The sequence below is a fragment of the Brachycentrus maculatus genome, unplaced genomic scaffold (assembly GCF_059751285.1).
Source record: "Brachycentrus maculatus isolate JH-2025_06_01 unplaced genomic scaffold, ASM5975128v1 h1tg000249l, whole genome shotgun sequence".
NCBI classification, from domain to species: domain Eukaryota; kingdom Metazoa; phylum Arthropoda; class Insecta; order Trichoptera; family Brachycentridae; genus Brachycentrus; species Brachycentrus maculatus.
This window is the reverse complement of record NW_028281000.1, coordinates 85,294-113,278: the sequence shown is the minus strand read 5'-3', so window position 1 is coordinate 113,278 and position 27,985 is coordinate 85,294. Positions and strand designations below refer to the sequence as shown.

At 29.2% G+C, this 27,985-nt stretch overlaps 1 protein-coding gene across 1 annotated transcript in view; it reads right to left on the bottom strand.

Annotated features, from left to right (window-relative positions):
* Nucleotides 1–27,493, bottom strand: part of LOC148306146 (cholecystokinin receptor type A-like) — a 109,862-nt gene extending 82,369 nt beyond the window's left edge. Inside the window, 2 exon segments of the mRNA XM_088265552.1 lie at nt 10,921–11,035; nt 27,161–27,493. Coding sequence (XP_088121678.1) covers nt 10,921–11,035; nt 27,161–27,493 — 448 coding nt within the window.
* Nucleotides 27,494–27,985: the final 492 nt, after the last annotated feature.

Below are 27,985 nucleotides of genomic sequence, written 5' to 3'. Positions count from 1 at the left end.
AGTGCGGAAGATCGGAATGGCATATTAATAGCACTATCCTTATCATTCATCATGCACTTTGCGTAATACAACTTAAAATATTTAAGTCGTTTTAAACAAAGTGAACGATGAATGATAAGGAGAGTGTTATATTAACATACCATAAAGTAAACAATGCTTTTAATGTACAAAATATGATATATAATCATTATGACATCATTACGTCTTGACGGAGATTTCCAGATTTCCCACCTCAAATAATTTATTTTATTTATATAGAGATATAAATAAAAATCTATTCATACTTTATTCCTTCTTTTTTTTAAATACATCCAAATTTTGTTCTGTATGGATTTTTCATGGTGTCGGTGTGAAGATACTAGTAAATTGCTACACTTTATTACCGCTGCAAGTCTCCTTGTTAGTTTTTACACCCCGATAACTGAGATAATATATAAGTCGTCAAACCGATCCTGGTCCTAGCAGTAAAAGGGTGTATCTACTGCAAAGTAGCGATGCCAACAGAGGGTACATTTTCTACATTGTCGCATTTTCCAACACCTTTTATTTAGGTCAAGATAATACTACCGGCTCTCGCTACATGTATAAGGTATAATGTACTAAACAAAGACGACACATATACAACACTAACCTTCGTATATTGTATCTCCTCTAGTAAAACTCTTTGAGTTTCAAAACCATGTGAAGAAGAAAAGGCTATCAAAGGATTATTGATGGAGGGAGAGTTCTCTTAAATGTTTTTCTTTGACCAACTTTCTATTCATTACGTTTGAAGTGCTTACTTATTGATTCATATCTTAAATATTTCAAATAATATGAATAATATTGATATTATTTATTGTATTAGACACTGGATTATTCTCCCTACGTATGATAAAGTGATCGCTTAAGCAAGCCAAATGCCAGGTCGAAAGCCCTGGGATGGCCAGACTTCCATGTACATTCATATCAAGTTGAGATATTTTTAATAATTTTCATTTGGACTATGAAATAATTACTAATATTTGTTAGTTTAAGATAACAAGAATAAAATATACTAATGGCAGCGTGGAGTGATACATTTATTTTACAAAATTAATGAATATGAGCGCTTTAGTTCACTTCATTTCGTTTTTAACTTTTACACACCTTATAAATGAATTTAGGATAATTATTAAATATATTAAGTATTTAGTTACAACATTTTGAGTGTGTCCAAATACTTGTTCACAAATCTGAATTATCTCCAATTATAGGAGTTATTTTTCATATTCTTTCTTACATCTCACAATTCTTTACATCTCACCAAAAGATATATCTAGTGAAGTTTTAGTGATTTTGAAGAAGGTGTGGGAAGGAATCAAGGACTCAATTCGCTAATATTTCTCTGTTATGCACACTTCTTTGTATTAAAACCTTGTTCCTTGTAAAAATTATACTTTTTGACAAAAAAAAATCAGATTATTAAAAAAAGTTATCTAACCAACGCCTAACGACTTGACTTAGTCATGTGTCGCTTAATATTATATCCAGATTTTTCCTTCATTTTTTCCAACAATTCGCACGCTTTTTTTTCGAAACCACTTCTTTGTACTGCTAGTTTTAAAACTTAATTTTAAATTTTAATAAATTTACAGTCTGGTGGATATGTAAGACTTTAAATTAAAAAAAATAATAAGCACGATGAATCGTTTTACATAGTTATTTAGGCGTAATGCTGTTGAAATGAAATGCCTTTTTTTTAATCAAAGCTATTCAAAACTTTCTAGAATTTTTTTTTTATTTTAATATCTTTTATTGACTAAACATTATTTCTTTGAATTTACGCTGTTTTCAGCAAAAAAAATTGAGAGCTTATGGTGAAGGACGATTTACTATATGAAAAAGGAAATAGTGAAGAAATAGTTGGTAATGATGAAGGACAAAATGGTAATAGAAGTACTCTTCTTATCTGAGTTTTGTGAGGCCCTTGAGGATATTATATATTTTATCAAATAACTTTTATGTTCCATTTCATTCATCGAAGTTACATTTTTGTGAATCTCTCAAGTTACTCTTAAGTAAAACAAAAGTTTACGGTTTAAGGAAAAAAATTATCACATTTTAAAATATCGCATTTTTAAAAAAATGCTAATATTGAATAACTTTTTTGCATTAATATTTTTTTAATTAAAATGAAGTTTTTCTCCCTAACGTATTAACTTTTCGATGAATGAGTGAACAAGAGTTTAGATATCGCTCACTCCATCCAACAACGTCATTTATCAAAAATTGACAATTTTCAGTTTATGCGTGTTTTCGGAATGCCCAAAAAATGTACCATATTTCAGCAAAAGCGGCATATTTTTGACCTAATATTTACCCGCTACAGGGCAGAAAGTGTTGTTTTTGCATTTTGAAGAAAATAATTTTTTTATTTCTAAATATTTTACAAATGGAGAAAAAACATTCAGATTCTACCTTAAAAGATCCATTGTACATTAAAATAAGTAAGTGTATTTTAAAACTATAAAAACGATCTCCTGAAAAATCAAGTTTTTATATATATGACGTTGTTGAAAGGAGTGAGCGATATAAAAAATTTTATTTTGACAAAACACTCATTTCCATTCTTTTCTGTCATAGAACCTAATCCAGCAGCAGTGGAAATACAATACTAAGCAAAAACGTATGAAAATCGTCAAGGTAAGTAAATGTAGATGTTTGAAAATTGATTGATGAAAATTATGATTGATTTAATAACTACAATTACAAAAAAGTTGTGAAAAGGAATGGAGTAAATGAATTTATTTATATTAAAGTTTTGTACTGACATTTCTTGGTGGAACTGCATTTTATATCATAAAATAACAACTATGTAGTTTTTTCCACATGAATTTTATTTGACCAGCAACCGGGTTTTGTCGTAACCGACATCATGTTATATACGGTTTTCAACTCCTGCCTTGTTGCATCATATAGTAACCGACATATATATATATATATATATATATATATATATATATATATATATATATATATATATATATATATATATATATATATATATATATATATATATATATATATATATGTATATATATATATGTATATATATATATATATATATATATATATATATATATATATATATATATATATATATATATATATATATATATATATATATATATATATATATATATATATATATATATATATATATATATATATATATATATATATATATATATATATATATATATACATATATTTATATATATATATATATATATATATATATATATATATATATATATATATATATATATATATAAACGTTTGAACAATAAGATTTTTGCAAAATTTTCCATCCAAAAAATAATTCTCGACATTTTACAATTATTCTGGTATATCTATATCTAGATGAATGGTAATGTATGTTAGTAGGTATATAGGTATATATGTATGTCCATTCCATGAAGGCCTTTCTACATTCAATATTACGTTTTTTGTATTTCGTGGAGTTTTATCGAATGAGACCTCAAGCTTTCAGGAACATCAATAATGAATGTTACGTTTGTGCGGAATAAGAGGGAAAACGTTTTTCACAAATTAAACAAGGAATTGTTTTGAATGTTAGCGTTAGCGCTAGGCAGACAAAAAACATGGTATAAAAAGCATCGAGTCAAAATAAAAGGATTTAAAATTCCCATTATAACCGTCCACAAAATCGCTAAATACGAATAGGCTTTTGATGGGCGTGTTGATTTTATTCCGTTTTGCCACAAGTAAATTGTCCGGCTACAGTAGCTAATAAAGCTTAATGATTTTTTTTTGGTTCAAATGAATACTTTCTATGAAAAGGGAAGAAGGAAACAGGTTTTTTATATCGATTTTAAAGGAATTTATTTAATTTACACTATTATGGAAAATCAAATTTAAGAAAATACTTTATTTTTATTTATATGTATATATGCAGGGTGGCGTATAATTGATCACCCTATCGAAAAATGCTTCATTTTTTTGTAAATGGCGTCGCAAATCATATTTGACAATTGTAAACTAAACAGCTGCAGTACCGTAGAATGGGGCTACTTGAACTTTGATGTGTTACTTGAGGCCAGTACAAAAAATATTTAAATGTGAATTTGGTCTACAATAATTAACGTATCGACATAATTCATTATTTCCCTGACAGGTGACAGTTATACGTTCATTATTGTAGACCAAATACAGATTTTTTTTTTGTACTGGGCTCAAGTAACACATCAAAGATCAAAGTAGCCCCATTCTACGGTATACAAACAATTTTAGTTTGGCGCATAGTTAATCAAGCAATTTTGTTTTTAAATAACTTTTTTACTAATCTAAAAGAAAAGTAATTTTGATTTATTAAATATTTATCTGGACCTTTACAATTTCTTTGTTAAAAGAAAAGGTGATATCCGTCAAGTGTCTGCCGCCAGTGTTGAAACATATTTGTGACCGTTTTATCAATCTGTTTGTATACTACAGTTATCTTGTTGGACAATTCTGACTAATGTGAATTTGGACATCACCAAGCCTCACCACATCTATAGCCTGTGTACTATATCCTGCTCAGCGGTTCACCTTGTGACTGTACAGAAGCTACCAATGTGACGAGTTTTTGATTACTGCTATCCTGACATGCAGAAAACGAAATTTGCACTTTTTAGCACAAAAAAATATTATAAGCAAGTCTTACCATTCATCCATAAATTTCCATAGAGCATATATAAATATATGTATGTATATATATATATTATTTATTATTTTATTTTATTTTATTGGAAGGAAGAACAACAGTTACAATATATGATACATACAGAATACAAAAAATAAAATCATGAGTACCAATTATAGTTCTTCACAACTATACATAAGAGAGGTCTATATAAAGGAAGAGACATGAGACAAGGATAGGATAAAGAGAAAAGGAGATGGCAGTGATAGGAAGGAAAGAAAAGGAAAGGACAGGGAATAGAATTACTTTTTTAGGTTTATAAGATTTCGAACAATTTAGCTTTAAATTTTAAAAGATTGGAGTAGAACATATCAAGGTCGGTACAACATTCATTAAATTTTCCACAACTTCGATAAATAAAGGAATTTTTTGTATAGTTCTTTGTTGGTGCTGGATTATAAAAGGTATGACTATGTCTATTGATTCTAATTGGACAGTGAAAAGGTATCTGCGCAAGAAGATAAGGGCTCTCAGTCATATTATTTATAACTTTATACAAAAAACATAAATCTGATATATTCCTACGTTTACTAAGTGAAGATAATTTATGGAAGGCTAAAGATTCTTCATAAGAGTTGAAACTTAAATGAAGCTTACCATCCATCATTTTTAGAAATTTATTTTGAATACGATCAAGTTGAGCTATATATATAGCGTACTGAGGGTTCCAAACGACTGAGGCGAATTCGAGGTGACTACGAACATAAGCGTTATATAAAGTTACAAGAGATGATGTATTTTTAAATGGTTTAGTGGTTCGAAAAATAAAACCTAAGTTTCTGTAGGCCTTATTAACGCAGGCTTCAATATGTGAAGAAAACAAAAGTTTCTCGTCCATTATGACACCAAGGTCTCTTAATTCAGTTTTCCTGGTCAGCCGACTATTGTTAATTTCATAATCAAATATAATTTTATTTTTTTTTCTTGAGAACGTAATGCTAAAACATTTATTGACATTCAGAAAAAGCTGATTAAGATTACAATAAGACACTAGATTATCGAGATCGTTTTGCAACCTGGAACAATCGTCTAAAGACTTGACTCGTATAAATAACTTGGTATCGTCAGCAAACATGAGAAAATTTTGATTGATATATTTGTTAATATCGTTTGTGTATATTAAAAATAATAATGGGCCCAGGTGGGATCCTTGGGGAACCCCAGAAGGAATCATAATGTAATTAGAAGTAAATCCTAGAACCGCTACCGCTTGGCTTCTATTTTCAACATAAGAAATGAGCCATCTAAGAAGATCACCATGAATACCCATTTCGCGAATCTTACGAATCAAGACATTGTGATTTATTTTGTCGAAGGCCTTGGCAAAATCAGTATATATGGCGTCCACCTGGTAGCCCTCTTCCATGGCCGATAGTATGAAATGATTGAACTCAAGCAAATTTGACTCAATCGATCTGCCTCTTAAGAATCCGTGTTGGTTCAATATAATGTCATTTCTTATTACTGGGTTGATTTTATCCGTGACAATTTTTTCCATAGTTTTTCCAAAAAGGAAAAAGTAGTCATAGTTTTTTTTTATATATATATATATATATATATATATATATATATATATATATATATATATATATATATATATATATATATATATATATATATATATATATATATATATATATATATATATATATATATATATATATATATATATATATATATATATATATATATATTTATATATATATATATATATATATATATATATATATATATATTTATATACATAAATATATATATATATATATATATATATATTTATATACATATATTTATATATATATAATATATATATATATATATATATATATATATATATATATATATATATATATATATATATATATATATATATATATATATATATATATATATATATATATATATATATTTATATATATATATATATATATATATATATATATATATATATATATATATATATATATATATATATATATATATATATATTTATATATATAAATATATATATATATATATACATATATATATATATATATATATATATATATATATATATATATATATATATATATATATATATATATATATATATATATATATACATACATACATATGCTTCTTAGAGTTTCAGAAATGAAAACAGAAAAAAGAAGCATATCACGCAAGAGTCTTTGAGATAGAAACGCCAGGATCAGGGAAATATGCGAGATCGAAGATGTCGTTGGGTGGGGAAGGCAACGAAGGAGACAATGGTATGGGCATGTGAGGAGAATGGAACCATCTAGACTCCCCCACATCGCACTGTACGGCCAACCCCACGGTAGACGACTACCGGGCAGACCACCAAAGACATGGGAGAATCGACATCGCAGATGGCTTATCCCTCTTAAAAACACTCCACAAGGCCTACAACAACATGAAAAAGAAGAAGATATACATGTGTATTTATCTATCTTACAATACAATATTTACGGATAAACGCCCTTCAAACCCCACGCAAACGTTTTTATGCAAATTCATTACGGTTTTAGGCAAGGCAAAAACCAGCAGTGGTTAATGAATTGTGAGCAGCCATTTAAATGAAAATGTTTTGAAATGCCAAACCAAACGATGCTTTATATTAGAGATTCCTTTGTTACATTTTTCAATAGTCCTCGAACAGGAACTGTATTCCATAACAGAAAATCTGGGTTTAACTTATTTTATTTGGAATTTTAAACATTCAGTGTTTCATTGGGTACTGCATTGGATAATGCAGTATTATCGCGTGAAGGCAAAGTGATTGTTATTTTCCATTCACTGTGTAATTTGAACTTTCGTTAATTGAACAGCAGTTTTTTTCAAAGTAATTGATGGAATTAAATACATTTTGGAATGTGTGAAGTTATTTTTATTTAGACCATTAATGACCAAATCAGTAATGGGATGAATACAAATTTTTCACGACATTTTCACAATTAATATTTCATTCGACTATTTCAGATGCCAATCTAGGCTCAAATTGGATACTTTCAATGCCACATAATAGCATGGGCGATATGTAAATCAATATGAATAATGCATACCAGGAATGTGTTGTTTATTTGCAAAGAGGACAGATGCCTTAGCGTATTTGATTTGACCGCGAAACTGGCGTAAAGGCTCGATTCTCGTTGTTTGCAAAATGCGTGTATGAAATATTGGTCTGAATTTTTGTGATATATATTCCATATCCTTTTTTATATTTTTTTTTATAAATGTGTATGTAGGAGATATTTTTTTTCAGTGTTATACATAGGAATTAACATTAGACAGGAAAAATACGAAATTTTCTAAATTTAAAGCATTATTATTATTTTTTTTTGTAACATGGTTTTAAATAAAGGTTCCAGTTAAATAAATTTAACATTTACGAAACTTTTTTTTTATATCCACAAATACAAATTTAATACAGGTAGGTAAACTATCAACCTACTCGTGTCTGTCGGGTCTAAAATTGTCCTTTAACGATAATTCTTTAAGGTAAGTATGAGGTCTGTAAAGTCTCGTTCTGTGAAGCAAATAAGATGTGAATAAATAATAACTTACTATGCCTCAGTCCTGAAGTACCCATTTTTACTATCACCTCGGCTTCTTATGTACGTAGCGCTAGTACCATCAAAGGCGATGCTTTAAAACAAAATGCTAATGTGTGGGGGTAGATGGCCTACTTCTCACGTAGTCTCCTCAGAAGGGTCGTAGTGGAGAACCGGACGGATGTAGTCGAGGGAACAGCTATAAGTTTGATGAAATCCACCCCAACGAACTACTACTACTCATCCGTAAATTGTTTGTTTTTTTGTTAACCTGAAAAGATCTTGAATACCGTCGGTTTCCAACCAGACAAGTTCTGTTTCGTTTATTATTGCACGGAATCATTGTAGAATGGAACATTTTTCAGTAGAAAGTAATACCATGTACTATTTTCTAAAGCAAATTTTACTTTTAGAAGTCCCATCAAAAATCGTCATCGATTGTAGATGTGAAAACGTCAAATTCTAACGAAGTTTTAAAGAATATAGAAAAAAATTATGTATTTGTATCTAGATTTTCGAAAATATTGTAAAACAGAATATTTTTTTGTAAATATACACATATATGCAAAATTATGTACAAACTGAACAGCTTATTTTATCCCTTTATATATATTTATGTATATATTATGTGTGTGTATATATATATAAATATATATATGTATATATTATATATATATATATATATATATATATATATATATATATATATATATATATATATATATATATATATATATATATATATATATATATATATATATATATATATATATATATATATATATATATATATATATATATATATATATATATATATATATATATATATATATATATATATATATATATATATATATATATATATATATATATATATATATATATATATATATATATATATATATATATATATATATGCAAAATTATAAATGAATTTGAATAATCTTTTACTAAATTCATCATTTTATATATTTTAAAATGAAAATTTGACATGACAATTTTCTTGAAGGAACTCATACAATTTCCTAATGTCTTAAATATCAATGAAGATCGAGTGCGAGATCTTTTTGTCGCTCTCCTTTTTCTATACTACACATATTCCTCTACTAGTTTTTTTTTCTGTAAAACAGTAATATTTTTCACCCGTAACTCCTTCCCCTACATTATTTGTATCCCATTAAAAAAATCACTCCTAATGAGCGGGCAAATCTAAGAACCTGAAGTGCTATACTAATTACCTTGCCTTTATATAATTAACGATCAAGTTACCACAGCGCCGATCCAATCAAGTGTTCTGTGCGCCATACGTACGTATAAGGGTAAAAAATAATGAGAAATTCACTCACTTCATTTAAAAATCAAAACAAATTAATTAGAAGACCAAGCTTGGCAAAAAAATCCTCAATATTAGGTACGTACTTAAAAATATCGTGAGTTATAAAATTCACTGCATTAATTCCCTTCAAAAATCACATAATACCCAAGTGTATATTTATAACGTTCTGAAAGTACGTATTTATTTTAATATAGTTTCAGTTAACATTTCCCCCCCCTAAGACCATTAACTGAACCCACATAGCCCCCAATTAACTAAATTATTTTTAGCAATTGATAAATTTGAGTTAACAAATTATATAGTTTAGAACCAAAAAGAAGTTTAAATAAATTAGACAAACTCACTACATCATTATGATATTTGTCTTTAATCCCATGTTTTGAATTCTAAACAATTCATGGAAAGCAGAAAATTCAAGCTTTCGTGTTTTGCAGTTATTATTGTTAGCAACCTGCCAACTTTTGTTTTTTCCATTCAATCTTAATTATGTTTTATCGTAAATTTGGATTATTGTAATTTAATACAACCCATTCCTTTCATTCTAGAATTATATAACGTTCATTAAAATTATAAGTTTGTTTGAATGGTGTTGTTACTTTTTCTTTAGGATGCACATAAAAAAATGGTTTTTACTTTATGCCATCCTAAATGGATTTTTTTACATTAATTTTTTTTTTCAAATACAAGCAAATGTTGAAATCTCACCGAAAGCAATTGGTAAATTAATTTCGTTAGTGAAAAAAAAGTATAAAGATTAACTTGGATAAAAAATATATAATTTAAATATTTCAAAAAGGTTTTGATGTCCGTAACGACGAAACACAGCCACTGGTCAAAAAAAATAAAGTAGGGAAGAAACGTAATTATTGTTATTTTATTATAAATAAATGCAGTCCCGTGAAGAAATGTCAGTGCTCAACTTATATTTTAAATGAAAAAGTTTAATAGCAACCCCTCTTTTCTCTACTTCTGCCCGTAGCTTGCGATTCCTGTTCCAGGTATTTAGTTCTCAGAGCGGGAAACAAAGCGTTTTTAACCATTTTTTTAAAGATATAAGTTTTTAAAAGCACACATCTATGTACATATTTGTAATGACGCAATATGTCAGAAACGTACTTTAAAAAAAAAATTCGAAAAGCGGTTTCGAAATTGAAAATGACAAATAAGTTTTTTTATTTTACCAAAAAGGAAAACGAGATTGAGTAATTTTCGATGAATTCATTCAATACAACTCCACAATTCTTATATTTTATGTAAAATATACAAAACAGTAAGACAATAAATAAGTTCAGTTTTCATACCTTGAATATAAGGAATCAGTTTACACATCAAAGATCCAAATATGAAGTTCCTTAGCACTTGTCCAACCAGGGTGAATGGCATACAGAAAACTCCCAGAAGCAAGTCCGATATGGCCTGCAAAATAAAGATAAACTATTTATACATAAGTTTCTAAGCATTTGTCCTACAAAGATGAATTGCATACAAAAAAACTCCCAGAGTAAGTCTGACATGGCCTGCAAAATAAAACCATTTATGTATATGATTCCAAGCAATTGTCTGATTAGGGTAAACGGCATACAAAAAACTATCAGAATCATGTCTGATATGGCCTGCAAAATAAAGATAAACCATTTGTGTATAAATTCCAAAGTAGTTGACAGACATGGGTGAGTGGCATATAGAAAACTCACAAAACCAAGTTTAATACAACTGACAAAACATGTTTATTAAGATGTTATATTTTTAAAATATATCATAACTATCGGTCAACTGCCCATTCAGCTAAATATCCGTCGACTAAGTGTCTTTTGGCCAACTGTCAAAAAGTTTCTTGCTGGAAGTAAGTTCACACCGGATTTGATAAAATCTTCTTGTGTGTATTTAAAAGATTTTTTTTATATTTAACTGATAATGATTCCTGAATGATTTTAAATACCGTCAAAATTTATTCGCAGATTAGTTGTCTGACAGAAATAATATCTCCGTGACAAATATATGAAAACAATAAATATACAAAACAAACAAATAAATATTTCCGTGAAATTTAACTAATCATGAACATCGTCGCCATGAAAAACGCGACCACGATCACAGATTTAATAATGCGATTAAATTCTAGTGACTAACTCTTCATAAAACTTAAATACGGAAATTTTAAAATTAAAAGAATATTTAAGAAAAGCACTTTAAAATCTATAATGTCAGTCGTTTGATGTTGGCGAACTTTTAACGACTTTAAAAATTATAACTCAAATCTAACCGCGTGAAATTCATTCTGGAGTAAGGGGTAAAAATCGAATACCCATAAAACAAGCAGAAAATTAAACGTGCTCGAATTTCGTGTATTCCAGGATTCTCAGTTGATCAAAACTTTTAGTTCGGCCTATGTATATACCTACATATTGTATATGTATTACGTATTATGGAAAAAAAATATTTTTCGCATATTGTTACAAAATTACCCGTCATTCCCGTTTTCCCTAATAAAAACTAGTTCAAAAAAATGGTTTTAATAAAAACTAGTACTAAAAAAAGGACGTCGCATAACCTAGTTTTCATTAAGGACAACTTATTAAAATTCAATTCGGGTTTTGACTGTAACATATACGTGTTTATTTAAACCCATTCATTACGTAGTTAAAACGTGAAGTTTTTGTAATATTTTTGTAAATTGCAAATTACATTGCGTTTCTCGTCAAACCAATTTATTTCAAAAATATTTATTTAAGGTGTCTCAACACTTTTTATTTCAAAGAAAATGGATGTCTGAAGTTCCCAGAGTTTAAGACCTGGCATTTTGATGACTTTCGTAATTATTGAAAATCAATACTGCATTACTTTTTGAAACTAGTATATATGCAATTCTATTTCACATGTGGGTAATAGTGGAATAAATTTGGAAATTTGGCTGATTGTGGCGCCATAAGTTGAGTAATTTGAGAAGTATAAATATATAGATTTCTCCATTTAGATATATGTAGGTGAAATCCATTCGAAATCAGATCACATTTGTTTATTATTTAGGAGAGAAAGTCTGAAATAAAATAAATATTTTGCTTAAATAATTTATTGAAAAAACAGAATTAAGCTCCTTTTTCTTTTAGACGTTTCACTCATATAGTACATGTTTGCCAACTTTTTTCTTTTTAATGTTATTTATTTATTTAAAAAAAAAAACTGTTAAAGACAAGAATTTGTAGTTTATATTAACACTTCGAATCTATTTTTTTTTTCTTATAATATCCATTGTATTCTTGCCAGTGCCCTTTAATATGACCTAAATTATAATGTATACACACACACACGCCATGCCTTTGTGGGTTTTTTTTTGTATTTATATTATGTTTTTTTTTTTGTATTTGTGTTTACATCATGTTGTGAAATGGATAAGAATTTAAAATAATGAAAAAAAAACATTTTTTCGAAAGTAGGTACTATTTGGCCAGTTCATTATTAACGTTTTTTTCTTTCAACAATTAAGACGCTGGATTATTCACCCTACAGATATATCATTCGTAACGTTAATATATCATCAACATACGTATATATCGTTGATGATATATCACCTATAACGTTGAAATATAATATCATCAACGTCATAGGTGTCTGAACTTATGAAACGTAGTCCATTATTTGATTCAACATCGGTTAAGCAAGATTCGTCAATATCCAATTCGAACCCCACCCACTCCTTTCAACTTACGAGTATATAAACTCGTTGAATTATAATTTTTATTCCTAGTGCGTGTTTGACCTAATCTCTTAACCCCAAGTGCATGTTGGTCTTCGGGTCAACCAAAAATCGCATGTGTTAAACATTTTATGTAGTTTTTAGTGTGTAAATAGTACTTTGGTAGTGAAGAGTAGTAATTTTGCATGCTGTGGTAGTGATTGTCCTGACGAAGAGATGGGTTACGTCTCGAAACTGGTAGACATAAAAATCTCGGTGAGTGGTTATATACTAATAGGACTAACATTTTTGTAAAAGTAAAAATTACTAACCGCAAAGTAAATGCTTTAAATATTAATAATAATTGAGAATATTATGAAACATCGGTCGTTTTTGTATGAAAGAAGATGCATCCATCTTCGTTAATATTGGTTTATCATCGATATGGAGGACAATCCTGGGTTTTACATAATAAACAATCATAAAATTCTCTTTTTACTTTGTGTAATAACAATTTTAAAAAAAATAATAAAAAATAATTGTTATAATAATAATAATAATTGGTATTACACAAAGTAAACAATGGATGGTAAGGAGAGTGTTTTATTACCATACCACAAAGTCAATGCTTTTAATATACAAAATAAATAATAAAATTATTGAAAAAATATTTATAAGTATAATATTTATTGTTTTCGATCAATTTTGATCAGGAAGATAATATACACTCATTTGAATTCAGAAAAAAATCTTGAATATTTTTTATTCGGGCACATATAAAATTACAAGTGATTTTCTGTAATTGGAACTTTAATGGGACAAAAATGTCTCTTGAGAATCGAGACGGGTCTTTTGTGAGATTTTTTTTATTAAAAATCTTTCTATTGAGAATTTTATTCCGGGACCTTCTTAAAATTGCTGTAAAATTGAAAGGATTATTGATTTTTTCTCAACCTTCTTGAATGAAAGCCTTTACGTTGAATAAAAGATTTCGTTTTACATTTTTATCAATAATTGGCGGAGTATTAATTTGCCTAAAACTTTTATCGGGGACGATAAAAAATGCGTCAGGATTTCGTGCAATTTATGCGGACGGAAATCTGGTCATTCACAGCACTATGACCTGTCATCAGGTTGGTTGAGTGAATTTTTTATACATTAATGGCCATGCACCCATTCACGTAACAGTCAAAAGCGACATCTCTGGACTTTTGTTTTGTAAATAAATTTCTACGTTTCTCTTTATAATCGCATTTGATAGTCGCACAAACGTGTGTTTTAAACTAACTAACCAACTAACCCCCATGCTGATTCTCCGCAGGGGTAGGCAGAGAGAATAAAATGTCATACCACTCTCTCTTTGCTAAACAATCAAAGCCTTTTCCACATTCGTGCACCTCCTCATACATACCCGCCGATTCGTTCCTATACTTCATCATGCCATATTTTTTTCGGTTCTCCTCTGCTTCTATTTCCAACTACATTTGCCCATTCGTTCCACGTATCCAAACTATCTCAACCCTCTTTTTAAAATTTTATCGATAATACCCATCTCAGCCTTGCATTCTTTTCTTATTTCATCATTCTAGCAACTGTTTGCCGCGCATTCAAACCCATTTTACCTTCTCTTACTAAATTTATGGTTCACTTTTCTACAAAAGGGTTGGTACCAAGACTTCATTGTGTACTGCCAGTTAACGTTTCGCTGTTAGGCTTTTATTTGCTATAACTGATTTCAGTGCACCATTTACTATATAGTTAGCATTCTATCCCTAGGGAAGAATATGTATTATAAGGTGAGTATAATGAATAATTTTGCGAAATGCTAGGTTTAAAAAAAAAAGTATGACGCTTTCAACGATATGGTAAACTTTTCTATAATAATGCGTAACCCGTTTAAAGCATCTGCGCAATTAAGTTCTCTTTCTGGTTTCGGTTCAAAATATTGCAACGAACACGCCATTTGGTATTTAGGATTAAAAACAATAACACATTAAAGACATGATCAATTGCCACTGTTAAATGAATTATCCTTAATTTGTAATCTCACCGATTAATTAGTTTGGTGAAAACCCACGAGATGGTGTTGCTGTCAATTTGATGACATCACGTTTGTCAAGTTTCATTCTTAAAACTGGCTCAGGTCAAGTTTCAGCTGCAAGCGATGTATTGTTTACGTTTGAAGTAATCAATTGTTATTAAAAAGTGGTTTTAAAAGTTGTTTTATTTCATAAAGTTTAATCAATTGTCATCAAGGTAACATTTTCACAAATAACGCGACAGAAAAACAGTGCTTTACCATGTTTAACCGTGAATGAAAATCGTTTGCGGCTTTGTAAAATCATTCGAAAAAACGCACTTAAGTCAAAAAAGCCTTAAACTATTGATCGGAGAGTGATGACAGAGCATCAGAGGGGGTGAAAACTGTTTTGTCAGCTGTGAAGGAGATGCTAGTTTGTTTTTTTAGGATTTCCTAAGAATCATCCCTGTTAACAACTTGACAAAGAAAAGAAAACTCATTCACGGAAAGAAAACCCTATAACTAAATAATATTTTGTTTACAAACTTCTTAGTAACGTAAGTATAAAACCAATGGCGGGCATTGTATGTAGACAAAAAAGCAGTGCCTACGCGGGATTACTCGCGTTCCATACAGAAATATGACCAGTGCCTAATATGCCTTATCCTAACCCAACCCTACTGCCTATCCTGATTAAAAACTCACGTGTGCACGCTACTGTATATAACCAATCACCGAGGTTGGGAATCAAACCTGCAATGACCGTTTCGCAGTCAAGCTTATACTGTCTTCTATACGAATTTAACACATTTTCATGTTCTGACTACGAAGCCGTGTTTCGACACGGGATAAATATACCCTACATATATATATATATATATATATATATATATATATATATATATATATATATATATATATATATATATATATATATATATATATATATATATATATATATATATATATATATATATATATATATATATATATATATATATATATATATATATATATATATATATATATAAATATACACATGTGTGTATGTATGTATGTATATATTTCAAAACGAAAGTGACCAGGTCATATGGTGTGTAAAAATAATGATGAAGTCGTCGAGTGGCACAAGATGCTTTGGACAAACATACTTAAAGATCAAAGTCGACCGGAAAACACTACGAAGCCGTGTTTCGACACGGGATAAATATACCCTACATATATATATATATATATATATATATATATATATATATATATATATATATATATATATATATATATATATATATATATATATATATATATGTATATATATATATATATATATATATATATATATATTTATATATATATATATATATATATATATATATATATATATATATATATATATATATATATATATAAATATACACATGTGTGTATGTATGTATGTATATATTTCAAAACGAAAGTGACCAGGTCATATGGTGTGTAAAAATAATGATGAAGTCGTCGAGTGGCACAAGATGCTTTGGACAAACATACTTAAAGATCAAAGTCGACCGGAAAACACTACGAAGCCGTGTTTCGACACGGGATAAATATACCCTACATATATATATATATATATATATATATATATATATATATATATATATATATATATATATATATATATATATATATATATATATATATATATATATATATATTTATATATATATATATATATATATATATATATATATATATATATATATATATATATATATATATATATATATATATATATATATATATATATATATATATATATAAATATATATTTATATATATATATATATATATATATATATATATATATATATATATATATATATATATATATATATATATATATATATATATATATATATATATATAATATATATATATATATATATATATATATATATATATATATATATATATATATATATATATATATATATATTATATATATATATATATATATATATATATATATATATATATATATATATATATATATACACATGTGTGTATGTATGTATGTATATATTTCAAAACGAAAGTGACCAGGTCATATGGTGTGTAAAAATAATGATGAAGTCGTCGAGTGGCACAAGATGCTTTGGACAAACATACTTAAAGATCAAAGTCGACCGGAAAACATAGATAATACAAAGAGCATCCATAGGGTTGGCTATCGGTGGGCTAACATTGGGTTTAATGTAAGGAATAAAAAAGGCTCGTTTGAAAATAAGGGCCAATAAATGTGACAAAACGATAGTGCAAGAAAGTCATCAAAGCGATGAGTTCATACCTGCAAAAAAAGATTGTATTACATGCTTAAAAATGTAATACCCTGTGTAAGTCCCTCTCTAAGCACAAGAGCTTAGTCTCTTTCGTAACTCGAATAAGATATTTTATTAAAAAGCAATGTGTATTTATTGTAACTGCAGACGGTTGTTAGAATTCCATATTGAATTATTGGGTAATATATCAAAATTAAACACGGTTATTGGATTGAATTATACTTTTATTTACATGTATATGTTAATAAAAGTAGAATTCAATCCAAGAACCGTGTTAAATTATGGATGTATTACACAACAAAGCAATGTGTAATTAAAAAATGATTATATTTATTTATATATTATATTTCTTGTAACATTATTAAAATAATAAAAAAGTAACTTTTCTAGGGACGACAAATACTCCATTTAAAAGTATCGCTTACGAGAAAACGATTACTGGTTTCATATAAATATCAAAGTAGTGATATAAATAAAAGAGCAAAAGCAAAGTTTACTTTTATTATTTTTTTTCTAAAAACACCACTAAGAATTACGAAAAAAACATTGTAAGCAATCGTGATACACCGATTTTGCTTAATGTTTTTATAATTACAATAAAATCCATTTTTTGCATCTGCTATGGCATTCGAAAGCCAGGTTTTAAAAAACGCTGAACAAATCATGAAATTGTTGGTTAAATTTACCAAAACTTCACTTATCTAAATGAATTTTGCTTCCATAATTCCAGCTTAGGTCAGAAAAAATAACGAACTGCTCCTTCTCAGTTTTCATATTTTATTTAATATTTTGAACGATGAGAACTCTTTAAATAATATAAGAGAAACCGCAGGCTTGGAGCTGAAGAGTCGGTTAACCCCGGACCGGGTGGACTGATGTAGAAATAACAGAACCTCACCGAATAAGGAGGAGGAGAAGGATGAGAAAGTTCTCCAAATTCTTAATGATATACGTACAAACCACTTCCTTCAAAGTTCGTCAGGAAAAAAATCTTAATCAAATAGAAATTCCGGTTCAAAATAATATTTATTTACGTAGACAACCCGTGGTTAATACAGGTTTTTGGTTTATTATTATTATTTTTGAAGAACTTATAATGACTAATAAATAACTTATATGAAGAAGTATTTATAGATAGTTAACAGAGAACAATTCACAAATTAACTACACACACTAGGAAAAAATTATGATGAAGGCAATGATGAGAAATACAAATGCAAACACTACGGATACGATATATATACCGGCGTCCCATAATCCAAAGTACTTATTCCTTTTATGGGGTGTTATGTCAGCTTTTAAGGTATGTTACTCACCAAAAAAAATACAATATGACTTCAGTAAAAATGCCTTAGTTTTTGAGATATTTCCACTTTTATGAAATTTCCGAAAATCTACCTCTTAAATCAGTTTTTTGAGTGCCATTTCTTCAAATTTTCATATTTGAGGATTTTTATTTATGTTTTACAATAAAATACAAAAATAATTTAATTCAAGGAATTGAATCAGCAACGCCACCAGCAGTTGCGTTTACCCGAATTTGGCATAGCCTATCGATGAAATAAAACTATATTTAAACTAATATATCAATCAAGTCTTTTAATAAAGCATTGTTTATTAGTAACACGTAAATTAACCATACTTGTCTCTTTCAAATCTGTGGATTTTAATGCGTTAATATAATCCGATTATTTTAGATAGGCACTCGTCATTTTTTGTTAAACCACCATGACTGAACAGGAACGTGTAGGATGTGGGGTATTATTCCGGAACGATTAACATTGTAATATACGGGAACATTATTAGGTCCGAACGAACAAGGCCGTAGCTGCTAATGGAGCCACATAATACGTACGTATAATATGAAGTTCCTGAAAGTAATTCCCCACATAAGGGTTTCTAAAAAGGATTTATGGAACCACTTCTGCGGCTATATGATTGATTTACAGCGCTAACCAGAAGGGCTAAATCGGATATTACTATAAAATATACGTTAAGCTCACGGCTAGGCTTTGCATAATTAATCTGAGATTTGTCCTTTGGGTGAATGTGGCAACCTTAGGTATCCTCAAGGAAGCCACAATATTATCACTTGAGCCTTCGTGATCCCAGGGAAAGTTATACAACGTATCGTTTTTTTAATTTGATTCACCCCTTCTTAAACCTTCTTTTCATACTTTAAATTATAATATCAATTTTATTTTGGAGAAGTTCGAACTAGAGGGCATTTCAACTAATCAAAAATTTTACATAAAATCTGTAAAATTTCATAATTAGTTATTTTATCCATAGTCACTATTTCTTATATAAATAAATGTTTGTATTTAAACATACACATATATTTCATTTCAGTACTCCAATTATCATTGATCCTAGAAACTTTCACTCAGACTTCACAACACTAACCACTGGACCACAACCTGACTGACTTTTCGTTTAAACCAATTATTTTAATTGGTTTTATTATTTTTAAAATTAAATCCTGGCAATCCATGCAACAGGCCATGTACTATAGTTTTAACATCCTCAACTGTGAAAGTAATCGCTTTCTATTGCTAATTTAAAAAAAAAACATTAAAAGAAATCTGTTTGTATTGATTCGGAATTTAATTTGTAGAACTCAACTTAGGGTATTGTCAAACTGTCCGTTTGATAATGCTCTAACAAGAAAAATTTAATTTTATGCAACGATGTCACTGTAGCATATTGAAGCTCCTTTCGAACCAAGCATTAATATAACTTAACTAATATATTTTTCGTATTAACCATAATCATCTTTATTATCTTATTTGCAGACAAGCCTCTAAAAGAAGATGTTTTGCGGTCCAAAATAATAATATAAAAAAATATTCCATTAAGTAAGTATTTTTTTTTAAATACTAGTTTGTCTAAAAAATTTAAAATTCAAGGTGCGAATACAAGTTTATCGATTGTTTATTGTGTGGTTTTCTCTTTTCCGACTGTTACATGATATTTTGCTGACAATTTATTTAAGGAAACGTGTTTTGTAATATTATCCACATTATGTTTCCTTTCCATTCTTCCTTCGTTCTATTGTATTTTTACAACGTTGTAAGTCAATATCTTCCCGTTGCATGCTTTGGCAAACTCAATTACAATACCAATACTAAGAACACTATATAAGCGTATGAACAAAGATTGACTTTTCGTTTTCTATTACGCAAGCCAAGTATTTTAAACATAAGCAGTTTGACTAAACTGTGTATGATAACATGTTATGATATCTCAACAGATTTATAAAAATTCTTTTCAGAATGAAATTTATTTTTATTTTTTAAAACAAAAATATTCCTAAATTCTCCTGATAATCTGAAAACTAACACACAACTCCTAGTAGGGGTATGCTCAATGTGCCATAGAGCTAGATATGTTATTTTTTCTGCTTTATCAGCCGTTTCTCTACTGCTGAATGCAGGCCTCTTCTTAATTTTCCCGACTTCTCTCCTTTGGATTTTTTCGATCCACTTACTACCTTATCTTTCGCGGAGCCTGTAACTGCTATAAGACGCGTCCCGAGGTAGCGGATAAGGGAACATTCGGTAGATTTGCAGGGTAGGAGGGATTAAAAATACCTCTCGCGGACCAACAGGCACATGTCTGACCCTGAATGGGCGGTTAAAAGTAGCGTCTGTTTCCCATACTAAGGGCGGCTACAAATAACGTCTGTTCTCTATGTCAAGGGCGGTTGAACTTAAACTCACCAACACGTTTAGCTAGCGTGTTGTTTAAATGCTCAATTTTTCTGAAAAACAAAACAAATCACCAACGGGATATGTAATTAATATATTTTTTTTATAACATATGTTATTTTGTTTTCTTTGATCGACTGTAAGCAAACGCGCTACCCACATCAAACAAAGCTTTCTCATAGACAAATTTTGATCGAAAATGATGTAAACCTACCATCTAATATCTTCAAGATGTCTTCGAAACAAGTTGTGAACATCCAATAACTCTCGTGAATAATATCTATTAAATTTCAATTATTTAGGTTTTCGGTAAACCACAATCTTCTTACATTAATAGTTGATAAACCCTTCAAACCCTCCCTCCATTTATTGTGTCTCCATCAAATACAAAATTATACCCTTTAGAAACTCTTAAGGTTTTGTTTTATCCAACGAGCCGAACACAGTTCAGATAAAAACCCTTTTTTCAATTCCAACTTCTAAGAGTCCTTTGATATCAAACTTTCAACCCATTACTCAGTACAAGGTTAACATTGATTTATTTGGGAAACATTGTTTTCTTGATTAATTAATTCTGCTTCAAAAATTCAGTACAAGAAGTTTGTTTTGAATCACAAGAATGGCAATATTAATGGGAGATCTCAACTACAATAAGAAATCATGTGAAATTTTCCCATTTTCAATCAATGTTTTACTAAGTAAATACTACTATTTCTTAAAATCTACTGTGACACGTGTTTCGATGCATTCCGCATCATTTTCAATACGGTGTTTGAAAATGATACGGAATGCATCGAAACACGTGTCATAGGAGATTTTAAGAAATAATGGTATTTACCAAGTAAAACATTAATTGAAAATGGATAGATTTTACCACAAAGTGACTGCCGAATCAATTAATGGAATTATCCCTTTAACATAGAAATTTCTTTAATATAATAAGTTTTTCCAATACTTAATAGATATAAAAATGTAAACGTACAACAATCAATTAATGCCTCAGAATGCTAAACATCGTTCATAGATTATTAAATTCAGGATTTTTTCCTCACTTGCATTATATTTGTGATTAGAGAGAAACGTTTAAAAAAATGTATTCCGTTAAATTGTCATCAGGTATATTCGGTTAATACTTAAAGAAGGGTTGTGCAATATTGTCTGATTTTTCTGTATAGCTGGATTAGAAAAGGTAATATTTATAATTTTGGTTATTAATTAGTTATTTCTATAGCGCCATTTTCGTAAAAAAAATCCTGAAGGGCGATAATGTATTATATTGTATTAACTTGTAAATAAAATGTATTTAAAATATAAGCTTTTCGAAAACAATTTTAACATTAAAATCTACAATTGTATGTGTCCATTTGAAATATACTTAAACTTCAATAAAACGAATTAAAATTGGGTAAGATTTCAAATTGGGTAAAATTTCAATTAAACACGCGAGCAAAAAGTTTTCCGAAAAATAATGATATGAAAGATTGCATTTCGTATCAAAATATCCAAATTTTTGGTTTGCGTACGCATCTACCCAATATTTTTATTAAAACGAAGCCAAAACAACAACAAAAATAGTGCTTAACTTATTTTAACTAAATATTCATCTATTGTTAAATAATTTGGCTTCATTTTATTATATTTCTCGCGTACTTTCTTACAGCCATTGTAAAATAATACTTTAAGCTGATTCATTTTTTTAAAATTGCACATTAAAAGAGTTTCTAGAATGTCGTTGTTGGCAATGAAGATCTCCAAAGGATTGGCCCATATCAGAGTAAAATTTATAGTATAAAACAAGGCGTATTTGGTCACGTCAACATGTTTCAAATCCTTTATCTGATTCTCAGGGATAAGATAAAAGGATGAAGTGGTATTAGCGGAAGGCAACTGTAGTGTCAGTCAACAATGTACGTTACTAAACTAGACATATTCCGAATGGTACAAGTTAGGGAGACCTTCCCCACGGTGATAGTTAGTACCCGGACGATCAGACAGAACATATAAAGAAAAAGAAAGAAATAGTTTTTAATATTGAAGGAGATTTTTGGTAAATCATAGTTTTTAAATTTTTGACCCCTCTTTGATACAGAATATGAAAATCTCAGTATTTACAGGGTTTATGACCTGTAATAGGCTGGTTAAGTGATCACTTAACACACGTGCAACACTCACCATTCTAACCATGTTTGGCAATCACACTACTCAACATTTTTGAACTCCGACATTTATCATTAAAGTCATAACACTGCACACGAAAGTTCACTCGAGCCATCTTTGTTAGATTGAAAAAGATTTTATTTAGCAGAGACCCTTGTATTTGGATGTACGTAAAATCTTTACTGGATTTTTCAACATGCTGGAAAACGCCTGAAAACATGGTTTTAATTTTTTATGTAGTTTGCAATTTGACCAGATTATTTTATTCATAACATTTTGAGTCCAAATACTAGGAGTTATTTTTACACATAACAAAATAACTCCTTTGTAGAGAAACACAGATTTCTGAACAATTATTTGTACACTCTCAAAATAATTTGTTTAGTTTTTATGTGCAAAAACATTTTCATTTTAACTTTTCCATTGATAGAACGGGAACAAATTTTCAACGGGAACAAAATTCAAAAGAGCTCCGAATTCGTTTTGTTTCTTTTGAAATTAACAACAAAAAATATTAAAATGTACCAACCAAAATGCTTAATATTCCAAAAGCTTCTGGAATAATTCCGGGAAATGCCATTTTTGGTATTCTTTATGTTTCAGTTGGCGAAATGTCGATAAGCCACCTGCCAGCTTCTGTCAATGACATGTAAAGCGCTAAACCAAAGTTGCCACGTTTATTCATCACGCGCCACTGTAAATAGTCAATCCGGGACTTGGAGTAAATCTTTTGAAAAAGGTTTTTAAATATTTACAGAGACATCGACTTTTTACAACGGTGCCAAATATAGAACAAAAAATGCCGTTCTTCCAAGCGCTCAGTAATATTGTATTGGTTCTACTGCCATCGTAATGTAACGGACAATACATTTGCCTATCGTCATATTCAATCAATTCTGTTTGCACAGGTGCTTATAAATACAAAAGTCTTAGGCAATGAATTCAGATAATTTTTTTTATTTATATGGTAATCTTATGATAAAAAAGTATTTTTATATTTTTATTCACGTTCTTATTGAATATCTTTATTAAAAAGTCTGTACACAGTTATTTTACCTCTAGTTGGTTTTTTTATTTATTTATTTGGTATAAATAATTTGAAAAAAAACAAGTACAGGTAAAATAACTGTGAACAGACTATACAAGCAATCTTATGGTTTTGCATTCTTCAATACTATAAATTTTCACTGGATACTACAAGCTTTGTTGATAAAAAAAAACATACAACGTTTTGGCACATATTCGTGTGAGAAAGCGCATTACGAGCGCATTCAGTCTGCTTTCATCCTTATTTTGCGACCTCTTTACTTCACTTTCATACATTGTGGTTGAATAAGGACTACATTGTGTACTGCCGGTTAAGCTTTCGCTGATAGGGAAGTGGTTTGCTATAGCTGACTTCAGTGCACCATTCACTCTATTCCTAGCGTTCACTCTCCTTTGTTTGAAGGATGAAACGCCACACTATTCAATCCTGACATACACTCCTCGCTTCCTTCTCTCCCATACATCTAACCATACATGCCTTCCGATTACGCACACTTTTGACACCACCAAATTTTAGGTTCTGATTGATCTGATCATGCCAAGTCTTTTTCGGCCGTCCTCGTTCTGTTCTCTCGCTCGAATTCTCCACATATACTTTCTTGGTCATTATTTCGCTATCCTTTTGCCCACATCTCCATAACACCTTAAAGAACTCTTCTCAATCTTTTCAACTATCCTTAGATATCTATATCTCTACCTGTTCTACATGCAATTCTAAATTTGGTGAACTTTCAAAAGATAAGCTTTATTGGCCCAGTTTTCACGTGTCCTTATATAATCCTTACGTTTATTGCACACCAACCCAATAAAAACGGAGAGGCATCGTCATTGCTTGTTCAAAATTTGAATTCCTTTTACGGCAATTTTGCGGTATTTTCAATTTATAATGCAATTTCGGCCAAAAGTTTTCATTCCCTTATATTTACTTACTTTATTGCGAAAGAGAGGGGAAAAGAGGGAATATTATTTGGTGTGTAATATTACGAACTCCTAAATTTCACCGGTTACCTCGTATAACCCTTATAATGAATTGCTGTGTAATCAGTAAGATTAAGGTAACTCACCTGAGGCAATTTGAATAAGTGCTGAAATTTGACATCATTCGTTAAATTATCTATGTACATTTCAAACCCAAATATAGTGGGTTTTATTTTCAAACAACCAATTTCATTAATTAATCGAAGCGATTTTTCTTCATAACGTTTTGAGTGTATCCAAATTATTTTTTTAGTTATCTGAGTTTTAATGGTTTGCGAATATTTTCATATTATTTAAAAAACATTTTCAAATAATTTTAATCCGTAATTCTACGTCATCCTAAATGAATTTCGGGCACATTTTTTTAAGGAATAACCCATAAGGCTACATTTAGAGACTTGTCTGCAGGTAGGATAGTAAGGATAGGGAATGTTAATGTGAAAATACATCACAAACACCCAGACTACTTGAAAATAAATATTTCTTGAATATATTTTGCACTTGGTGGGAATCAAAACTGTGACGTCAGTTTCGCAGTCAAGAGATCAACTATGCCACGGCACCTTTCTTAAGTAACGTTTACTATTTTTTCTATTACTGAATCCTTATTGGATTATTTTGTTAAAAGATGTTTATGGAATATCTACTATTGCTAGATTCCTTTCGTATGTTAGTTATAAGTTGATAGATTAGGAATTTTGGCGAACGGTGGCACCTTTATTTGAGAAACTTTATGCAGTATATAGCTTATACCCTGTGTCTTGTACAAACGATAAATGCTTCATCTCAAATTGAGACCTATTATTTTGACATATAATCCGTAGGGTGATAATCCAGTCTCTGATAAATATTTTCAATACTTGTTTCTTTGTCTATGTTGAGATGTCATAAAATAATTTAAATATTTAGAAAAATGTTTAAAGTAAAAATAAAACTTAAACTTTAACGAAAACCTTACCACTTTTATAAGTGGTACTTTTCACTTCATACCGGTTTTGACAAGCCGGTTTAGACATCTTCAGAAATGGGTATGTGCCATCCCTGTGATGACAAGGTATGTACTTGATAAAATAGATTGAAGAAAAAACACCAAAACTAAACATGTTTTCAAACAAAAATTTAGCCTTGAAGAGGGCAAAAGGTTGTTGCCGAAACTAGTTGGTTAATAAAAATGTGAGTGGATCAAAAAACAAAGTCTTTTTATTTCTCAAAATAATATAACAATATGATCCACAAAGTTAATGCTTTCAATATTCAAAACAAAAAAAAATGCTTTATTTTATGAAATGTAACACAAAGTACAAAAAATGCATGTATCTGTATGTATGTATGTATCTGCAAAAAATGTATGTATTTGCAAAAAATGTATGTATGTATCTGCAAAAAATGTATATATCTGCAAAAAATGTATGTATCTGCAAAAAAATTATGTATCTGCAAAAAATGTATGTATGTATCTGCAAAAAATGTATGTATCTGCAAAAATGTATGTATCTGTATGTATGTATGTATCTGCAAAAAATGTATGTATCTGCAAAAAACATTCAAGGAATAAAAAAGATGTTCAAAATATGTTGCGAAAAATTGAAGCTGCTTAAAACAATCACAAAATCAATATTCAAAAAATTAACTTACCAGATTTAGAAGATAGACATTCGTGACGGTACGCATTCTTTTATTCTGTGCCAATGTAATTACCACCATCGAGTTCCCAACCACCGCCAGGAGGAAGATTATCACATAGAGTGGGATTATTAACTTGGATTCAAAGACTCCGTCACTCCTTACACTGACGGTCTTATTACTCATGCCACTCTCTCTAACTGTAACGTAAACTGTGTCACTGAAATTCGTAGGCGTGACATTGTCATCGTAACTGTCACTTGAATTCTCGAACGGAAATAACGGATTCGCCGTCATAAATTCAGTGCCGTATGTAGACGTTATTGTCGTATAAAAAGCCTCCATCTTGACAATGTCTACTGACTTCTTAAGATACTTTAAACACACTGTATTTATTAATTACTTTTAAGATTTATGTACTATCACAACAATAATTTTAAGCTCATAATTATTCTGATAATAATACGTATATTCAACTGTTCACACTCATTATTTATGCGTTGTATTGTTATTTAAGTATTCCACGATGTAATTACAAGAATCTGCACCTGTAACAAACAAAAAATTAACACAAATTAATACATATTATGATTTTTGAGGAGGGTCACCATTCGTACCGATACTTCGAGATATGTCATCATTATTCCATCACACTCCTTGGGATAGTAGTGAAATAATGATGCTAGAATGTTCTTCCTGTCTCCATCCCAACTTATCGTCTTTTTAGACTGTTGGGGTCAGCTCTACTCATTCACAGGCTGTAAGTCCTTCTATCATTATTATTATATAAGAGATTGAGTAATATCACACAGGCCATCCCTTCGAATCGTGTTTTCT